The sequence below is a fragment of the Carlito syrichta genome, unplaced genomic scaffold (genome assembly GCF_000164805.1).
Source record: "Carlito syrichta isolate Samal-C Ts95f unplaced genomic scaffold, Tarsius_syrichta-2.0.1 Scaffold288246, whole genome shotgun sequence".
NCBI lineage: Eukaryota > Metazoa > Chordata > Mammalia > Primates > Tarsiidae > Carlito > Carlito syrichta.
Window position 1 is genome coordinate 1 of NW_007232342.1, and position 9,415 is coordinate 9,415.

General features: G+C 47.0%; 2 protein-coding genes across 2 annotated transcripts; one reads left to right on the plus strand and one right to left on the minus strand.

Moving 5' to 3' along the window:
- Positions 1 to 6: 6 nt before the first annotated feature.
- LOC103255552 (39S ribosomal protein L45, mitochondrial-like) lies at positions 7 to 2,326 on the minus strand (the record flags this gene model as incomplete). Its single annotated transcript, XM_021710186.1, has 3 exons — positions 2,109 to 2,326; positions 546 to 723; positions 7 to 63 (listed from the first exon to the last, which is right to left on the minus strand). Coding segments are annotated over exons 1-3 (301 nt in total), but the record flags the coding sequence as incomplete, so codon positions are not given.
- Positions 2,327 to 7,448: 5,122 nt separating this feature from the next.
- On the plus strand, positions 7,449 to 7,892 carry LOC103255553 (40S ribosomal protein S26). Its single transcript, XM_008053533.2, has one exon. The coding sequence runs from the start codon at positions 7,480 to 7,482 to the stop codon at positions 7,825 to 7,827; it is 348 nt and encodes a 115-aa protein (XP_008051724.1). The 5' UTR covers positions 7,449 to 7,479; the 3' UTR covers positions 7,828 to 7,892.
- The last annotated feature ends 1,523 nt before the right edge of the window (positions 7,893 to 9,415 follow it).

The window sequence follows — 9,415 nt, forward strand, 5'->3', positions numbered from 1 at the left end:
CCTTTGAAAGAGATGACATGCGAGCATCACCCTCAGGAGGAACATAGGCATCAAAGATATTAGCTGTAATGAGAGAAAAAAATTTTTTTAAATGTTGAAAGGTTGAGAAAAAGTCATCTTAAGGTCACATAAAATTGAGAAGGATCACAGATATGAAGGAGACTAATAAACAGACTTCCATGTAGAGAGAACCATGTTACACTAAAATAAAAATAGAATAATGTAAGTCTTCTCTCAGAGTCTCAGTTTCTACTTCTACAATATGGGGAAATTTCACTCTTGCCCTCCAGGAATAGTGTGAAAACAAGCTCAAAGGTGACCTCATGAAATATAGCATATATATAGTAAACCATTATTGAGGTCAAACTGATCTAGTGTCTAAATAAATGCCATCTATCATAGTTCAAGTCATTTCAAGTTCCAGAAGATCTCTGACAGAAGGGTCTAAATAAATGCCATCTATCATAGTTCAAGTCATTTCAAGTTCCAGAAGATCTCTGACAGAAGGGGGCCTGAATCAGGGTCCCAGAAATACCACGTCTCACCTGTACAGGCCAGATGTATGGGACGCTCCAAGTGTTCTGGAGGAATGACCAATCCTGCTTTCCGGGCATGTTCTATAAACTCCTTTTCTGTTTTGTATTTAGGCTCATAGGTAGGAGGTGTGAAACGTTTTTTGGTTCTCACTGGAACTACAACTGTTGACTGAGTCACCAGGACTGGCTGGAAGGTGAGGGAAAGGTTAGCACATAGGCAATCTGGAAAAAATAAACCTACTATCTTGAACACACTCTAAGCAAAGTCCTACAGAAAAGGCATATCCAAAGAATGCTTCAAGAACAATTAAAAAACAATTAACACAAGGAAAAAAAATGCATTAGGACCTGAACACTAGTGGGGCTTGGGTCGCTCATGCCTGTAATCCCAGCACTTTGGGAGGCTGAGGCAAGAGGACTGCCTGAGCCCATGGGGTTGAGACCAGCCTGAGTATCTTGGAGAGACCCTGTCTCTACAATAAATCAAAAGAATTGCCTGGGTGTGGTGGTGCGCACCTGTGGTTCCAGCTATTCAGAAGGCTGAGGCAGAAGGATCACCTAAGTACAGCAGGCCGAGGCTGTGTGGCTGTGAGGGTGCTACTGCACTCCAGTCTGGGTGACAGAGTGAGTCTGATTGAAAAAAAAAAAAAAGAACTTGAACACTTATGGGTGACTCTCTCTCTCTCTTTTTTTTTTTAAAAAGAGACGAGGTCTCACTATGTTGCCCAGACTGGTCTTGAACTCCTGGCCTCAAATGATCCTCTCTTTTCAACCTCCCACAGTGCTGAGATTACAGACTTGATCCATCCCACCTGGTCGATGTCTCTTAACCAGTTCATGACCTTTATTAACATGACTCCACACTTACTAAAGGCTTTCCTTTTTAGTACTTTCTACAGTACGGTAGTATGTTAACTCCTAGGGACAGAGCTGATTTTTAAACAAGGCTTCTACTTTCAGAGAACTTCCAGTCCGATGTGAAAACACAAACCCAATACTGAAATGAGCAGAGTGCTGTTCTTGAAACGTAAGCGGTCCTCTTCCTCGCATCTCCTCCACTTGTGCTCGAATTACATTTTGTTTACTCTATCGGGAGTCTTCGTGTAAACCTCATTCTGCCATTTTAGCACCCAACTGACCAATAAGCTCTTTAAAGGCCAGGAGACCTTTTCTCTCTGATCACGACGTTTGCTCAGACAGGGACAATGACACTAGGGGGGACTCCCTCCATTTCAGCTACCGTTCAATTTAGGACATTTATAAACATTGAAGAGAAGTGAGCCCAGCTTCCAAGTCATTACTTCTGTCTCCTCCAGGCAGACTCACGCCAAACTGGAAAAACTTAATCCCGACGAAATCGCTCGCCCTCACGGCCCTGCCCAGGATCTCCCCAGTCGGCCACTGAACTCAGTACTGAAGCTGGGTCACCGACATCCCCCTCACGCTCTTGCCGGGCCTAGGTCCGAATCGTACTGTCCCAGCTCACCAAGGACAACTGCACAGCAAGTACTTCCCTCTACTATGTCCTCCTCTTCCAGCCCCTGGAGTCCTGCCGGCCCCGACCCTACCCACCTGCCGAGACCACCAGCCCAAAGCCCTGGATAAGCGAGACAACACCCGAGGTACGGGAGCTGCCATCTTGCTCACGCAAAGGCCGCCGGGATGCAGGCTGAGGGTGAGAAGAGCGTGGGGTAGCAGGGAAGGCGCACGGGGCGGAGCTAGCCCGGGAGTGGAATTTTCCAGGGCGCGCGCCCTCCGCCGAAATGTGAGCAGCGAGGACGCGCACGTCCTCGTGGAGGCAGGGAGGGTGGAGGGCGGCCGCGCGTGCGCAGGGAGGCGGGGTTGGGGATGGGATGGAGCGCACGGATGTCACGCGCCTGCAGGAGAGCGCTGGAGCGCGAGCTGCGCATGCGGAGGAGGTTTTCTCGCCGCCTGGGGTGGCTGCGTTTCTGTGTGCTTGGCACTCTGCTGCAGCTTATTTCCATTCGTTGAGAAATGAAAGGGTATTTCCCTCTGAAGTCAGAGAGCTCTGAGACCGGTGTTTTCCTCAATGCTTGGAGTACGTTGAAGGCACTTGCGAGGGCGAAAAAGAGTCGTTTCTGGGTGTGTATCTGACCTCAGTATACCGTGTAACCTTGAACCCGAGGTCGTCTTCCCCATCTGTGCCGTATGAAGGAAATCCTTTTTTACTGTTGAGGAGGTTGAGTGCTGTGTTTACTAACGCAGAAGACACGTGGATTGACAAAAACATTTCTGATACGTCATTTCAGAAAAGAGTCACAGAGAAATTACATAATTTACTTAAGTTTAGGTGGCTAATAACTGGCAGAACTGAGAGCTGAATCCCAGCAGTCTAACTCCAGAACCGGAGCACGTAACTACTAAGATATGCTGCTTCACATGCAGGTTTTTTGTTGTTGTTTTGGTTTTGTTTTTGAGTTGGGGTCTCACTCTGTCGCCCAGGCTGGAGTGCAGTGGCATACTCTTGGCCACCGCAGCCTCGACCTACTGGGCTCAGGCCATCCTTCTTTCTCAGCCTTCCAAGTAGCTGGAACTACAGACGCGCGCCACCATGCCCACCTAATTTTTTGATTTGTTGTAGAAGCAGATCTCGCCATGTTGCCCAGGCTGATCCTGTACCGCTTGGCTCAGGCGGTCCTCTCACGTCCACCTCTCAAAGTGCTGAGATTACAGGCGTGAGACACTGCGCCCAGCCCACTTTCAGTTTTATTTATATATTTATTTTTGAGTTGGAGTCTCACTCTGTTACCCAGTCTGGAGTGCAGTGCCACGCCCAGTCTGGAGTGCAGTGCATGGCCACCGCAGCCTTGACCTGCTGGGCTTAGGCGATCCTTCGGCCTCAGCCTTCCAAATAGCTGGAACTACAGGTACGCGCTTCCATACCTGGCTAATTTTTTTATTTACTGTAGAGACGAGGTCTTGCCAAGTTGTCCAGGCTGGTCTCGAACTCCTGGACTCAGGCAGTACTCTCACCTCGGCCTCCCAAAGTGCTGGGATTACAAGCTTGAGCCACCATGCCCAACCCACATTCAGTTCTTAAAGGATTCATGATGTTGAGACCACCCTGGAAAATCCAGTACTGTAAACGTTGCTGAATGGTAAACATTTTTCACACTTAGCATTGGTCATTACCTTTTTCTGCCTATTAGTGCTCATGGGGCACTTATCTACAATGTTTTGTAATGAGTTGGTAGGTATAGGTGTACATACAAGAGAAGCTGCAAAGATAGAAGCCAAAGGCTAAGGACTATCAAAGGGACTGAAATAAATTACCTTTGGGTTTGGAGATCACATGTATTGTCTTGACTTAACTTCTCAATTAGACTGTAATTCTTCCAGGGTAAGAATTTTCCCACAAGTTCTAGCAACCGCATTGAACCTATAGCACAACACACTAATAGTGATGTGAAATTATATACTGTATGTATGTGTTAAAGAATATAGGCCGGGCACAGTTGCTCATGCCTGTAATCCCAGCACTTTTGGAGCCTGAGGCGAGTAAATTGCTTTAGCTCAGGAGTTTGAGATTGGGCAACATAGCGAAACTGTTTCTACAAAAATAAAATAAAATAATTAGCCAGTTGTGGTGGCCCGTACCTACAGACCCAGCTACCCAGAATGCTGGCGCAGGAGGATCACCTGAGCCCAGGAGATCCAGCCTGGACACCTGAGTGAGATCCTGATTTTAAATATATATATATGTATAAATATATATAAATTATTAAACATTTAAATGAGTGATATCTAATTATTTATTAACAGACTCCTGTCTATCTGCTCTATTCCTTAGAAAATAGAGTATGACTACTTAGAAGGCTGAGGCACAAGGATCGCCTGAGCCCAGCAGGCCGATGCTGCAGTGGCCACGCATGCCACTGTACTCCAGCCTGGGTGACAGAGTGAGACTCTGACTTAAAAAAATAAAAAATAAATAAAACAGAACATGAGGGCTGGATGCAGTGGCTCAACCTATAAACTCAGTGCTTTGGGAAGCCGAAGCAAGAGGATTGCCTGGGCCCAGGGATAGGAGACCAATCTTGGCAACTGGGTGAGACCTCATCTTTACAATAAATCAAAAAATAAGTCGGGCGTGGTAGCACGCATCTGTAGTTCCAGCTACTTGGAAAGCTGAGGCAGAAGATTCGCCTGAGCCCAGCAGGTCGAGTTTGTAGTAGCCGTGAGCGTGCTACTGCACTCCAGCCTGGGCAACAGAGTGAGACTCCAATGCAAAAAAAGGAATATGATGAGGCAGAAAGCAAAGTTGGTTTCCTGTTTTCCCAAATACAGGGGGTTCCTGGAATCCTTTGTTGTCCTATTGAAACTTTTTTTTTTTTGAGTTGGAGTCTCACTCTGTCACCCAGACTGGAGTGCAGTGGCTGCTCCCAGCCACCGCAGCCTCGACCTGCTGGGCTCCGGCGATCCTTCCGCCTCAGCCTTACACGTAGCTGGAACTACAGGCACGCGCTACCACGCCTGTCTAATTTTTTGATTTATTGTAGAGATGAGGTCTCGCCTGCCCAGGCGGGTCTCGAACCCTCAGGCTCAGGCCTATTGAAACTTTTTAATGGGGCCCAAAGCAGAGGAGACCCTCCCCACCCCCCCAGGAGCAGTGAAATACTTTACATTTTCTTCCCTCCCAGGGGCAGATGACATCAAAAATGGAAACTTCTGAAATTCTGCCTAATAACTTACATTCTAGAAGAAGTACAGCTCATTTGAACAAGGAAAATTCTTCTGGAGAATTGGAAGAATCTAATTCTGAACAATATAGTACTTGGATTGAAGGAAGTAATAGACTTGCCATGTGTTTATATTGTACTTCCCTTCCCCCTCCCTGGAACGAGAATATGGAAAGCAAAAGAAGTATTCAAGCTAAGGTGCCACAGAAGAAACAAGAATACTACTTTCTGAGAAATACTCTCAACTGATCTTTAGTCAACAATGTTAGCAAAGCTTCTTTGTCACTCAACTTGATTATATATGGCTCTGACATGGTAGTTAAGAATGTTATAGCCAGACACGGTGGCTCAAGCCTGTAATCCCAGCACTTTGGAAGGCCAAGGTGAGAGGATTGCTTGAGTCCAGGGGTTTGAGACCAGCCTGGGCAACTTGGTGAGACCTCGTCTCTACAATAAATCAAAAAATTAGCCAGACGTGGTATCGCACGCCTGTAGTTCCAGCTACTTGGAAGACTGAGGAGGAAGGATTGCCTGATCCCAGTAGGTCGCGGCTCCAGTGATGATGAGCAGCGTGCCATTGCCACTCAGGCCTGTGCAACAGAGTGAGACTCTGACTCAAAAAAAAAAAAAGAATGTTATAGTTCCTTGACCAAACGTAGCGGCTCATACCTTTAATCCCAGCATGTTGGGAGGCCAAGGTGGGAGGATCGCTTGAGGCCAGGAGTTCAAGACTGGCCCGGGCAACATAGCGAGACTCTGTCTCTACAAAAAAATAAAAAATAAATTTGCCAAGCATGCGCCTGCTAAGATATAGCTCAGGAGGCTGAGGCTGAAGTATCACTTAAACCCAGGAGTTCAAGACTGCAGTGAGCTATTATCACACCACTGCACTCAAACTTGTCTCCAAAAAACAAAAATGCTATATAGGGCATCAGTTTACATCCAAGTTCCACCTCTTTTCCTCACATATAGAAAGGGGATAATTAAGTACCTAACTTACAGAATTGTCATTAAATTATTAAGCGAGTTAATACATGGTTCCACTCTGGCTAGTTATAGACCCTGCTTCCAAGCCCCATGATAGCCCCAAAAGGGGTATATGGAGTACTAGCAGAATCCTGGTAAGTGTAACTGCTATTGGTGCTGGACATAGATAACATCCCTGCCCTGGGAGTCCACCTCTGTGCAGTGTCCCCGAAGTAAGAGAGCTCCAGCTGGGGATATGAACTGGAAATCCACAGGAAGCCCAGCATGTCAACTCTCCCCCTGAGAGAAGTTCTCCCCTTTGTTGAAGCTAAATGCAGGAAGTTTCCAAGCCCCCAAATAATTCCTTATTCTTGGCTGCTGTTCCTTCCCGTCCATCCTTCCACTCACCCCTGCTGCTGGTGATAAAACCTTTTCCTCCACCAGTTTCTGCCTGCCCTAGATTCCTTATTCTAAAGGCAGGTTTAGGAAGAGATACTGCTCATCCTCGCTCAACCAGAGAAGCCCACGCATCCCACTGCTCAAGCTAGGACTAGAGTTAATTCCTCACCTCTTCTTGCTCCACTTTCACCCCAGATGGCTCAATCAAGTAATAATCCTAAAAGGGAATTTCAGGCTATTTGTGACTACCCCCACCCCACCCCCCCCGCACCATATTTAGGGAGGAGAGAGCAAAGCTCTTGGATCAGAGTAATCTGTTTCTAACCCACTTCCATTCTCTGGGATTACCTCTACAGAGGGAGGGAGACAGAAATAAATCTAATAATTTAGTGCTGGAAACTTGGGAAAGAAGCTCCAGGAGTGCCCTGGAGGGCTGTAGGCATGCAGTTCCAGGAACCTGGGAGCCCCTTCTCCTATGTTGGAGTATCTTGTGAAAGGGTCTACAGACTTGATAAGTGATGCCTAGTGATGTGGCAATAATAGGCACTCCATATATGTGTCGAATGAAAGAATGAAAAGTGTCTGGATTGTGGGCAGATGAAGTTTAAAAAAATTCCCTGGTTATACCTACAGCCCCCATGTTCTTACATGCACACCAATTTAGGACTAAAACCATTAAACCAGCAAATGAAAAGATATATAGTGAAAAGACTTCTGAATTGGGAGGCAGGAGACATGGATTCTGGACCCACCACTGACGACATTGATTTGCCATGTGGCCTTGGGCATATCACATTGCCCAAAGTCACTTTGCAGCTCTGATTACTCGTTTTTCCCATTTAAAAAAAAGTCTCGTCTCTCTGGTCCTCGCATCCAAGATGACAAAGAAAAGAAGGAACAATGGTCGTGCCAAAAAGGGCCGCGGCCACGTGCAGCCCATTCGCTGCACGAACTGCGCCCGATGCGTGCCCAAGGATAAGGCTATTAAGAAGTTCGTCATTCGAAACATAGTGGAGGCCGCAGCTGTCAGGGACATTTCTGAAGCGAGTGTCTTCGATGCCTATGTGCTTCCCAAGCTATATGTGAAGTTGCATTACTGCGTGAGTTGTGCCATCCACAGCAAGGTGGTGAGGAATCGGTCTCGTGAAGCCCGCAAGGACCGGACACCCCCACCCCGATTCAGACCTGCGGGTGCTGCCCCACGGCCTCCACCAAAGCCCATGTAAGGAGCTGAATCCTTAAGGACTGGAGAACAACTATCTGGGAAAAAATAAAATGGAAATTATACTTACAAAAAAAAAAAAAGTCTCCAGAGCGCTAAAAGCTCACAGTCTCATGTGTTGTGTATTGAGCACCTATTCAAAATGCACAGGCCAGGCTCAGTGGCTCGGCCTGTAATCCCAACACTTTGGGAGGCTGAGGCGAGTGGATTGCCTGAGACCGCAGGTTTGAAACCAGCCCAGACAACTTGGCAAGACCTCATCTCTACAATAAATTAAAAAAAAAAAAAATAACCAGGCATGGTAACATGTACTTGTAGTTCCTGCTACTTGGAAGGCTGAGGCAGAAACATCACCTGAGCCCAACAGGTTGACACTGGGGTGGCCATTGAGTGTGCCATGGCACTCCAGCCTGGGAGACGGAGTGAGATTCCAACTTGAAACAAAACAAAAACAAAATGCACAAAGGCCTGAGCTTACATATGTACTGACAATGGCTCTTTTGGAGGATGCCTTGTGAACCAAGTGCTTGGCACATATTCCTTCTTCTTTTTTTTTTGACTCAGAGTCTCGCTCTGTCACCCAGGCTGGAGCACAGTGGCCTGCTCGTGGTCACCACGCAGCCTCAATCTGCTAGACTCAAGAGTCTATTGTTTCAGTCTTCCAAGTAGCTAGGACTGCAGGCATGCACCACCATGCCCGGCTAATTTTTTGATTTATTGTAGAGACAGGGTCTCACAAAGTTGTCCAGGCTGGTCTTCAACCCGTGGGCTCAGGCAATCCTCTCATGTTGGCCTCCCAAAGTGCTGGGATTATAGGCATGAGCCATCGCGCCTGGCCGGCACATATTCTTTCTAATCTGTATCTCTTCCTCTACTTTCCATGGACCCGGACATATAAAGTCTATCTTCCAGCTGACCCTTCTTTTGGGTTGCTGTCCAGTGACTGAGTGAGGGCTTCCTTCCCAACTCTTTGGGGCTGAAGCAAGGGAAGCTGTGTGAATGCAGGAAACTTCCACTAGAGGGTACCAAGACTGCACTGGCATCTCAGATTGCAGGGAGGCCTGCGCACACCCAGCAATTCCAGGATTTAAAAATTTCTGGGGGCCGGGGGGAGGTAGGATTGGCAGTTGAGGGAAACTGCTAGGGGAGGGAGGGGCATGCCTCAGCAACAAGGGTACCTGCACAATCAATGTTTGTATACCTAACCCTGCATTGTACTCCACATCTTTATAATAAAAAAATAAAATATAAATAAATAAATAAAAATTCCTATATTGAGAGATTCAGAGCTCTCTGTTCATTGCTCATTACCTGGTCTCCTCCTTACTGCTCCTTGCTCATGAAGTTTCCACTATTTGGGTATTGTTTTGCTTTGATTTGACTTCAAATCAAAGGCAGCTTGGTATAATGGAATTCATGGGGACTCTGGCAACTGATATAAACCTTGCTTCAAGATTTCCAAACTCGCTGGGCTCAGTGGCTCAGCCTGTAATCCCACGCCTTTGGGAGTCTGAGGTGAGTGGATTGCCTGAGCCCGCGGGTTCGAGACCTGCCTGGGCAGGCGAGACCTCATCTCTACAATAAATCAAAAA

Coding starts and splice junctions, on each gene's coding strand:
- LOC103255553 (XM_008053533.2), top strand. CDS start 7,480: ATGACAAAGAAAAGAAGGAACAATGGTCGTGCCAAAAAGGGCCGCGGC.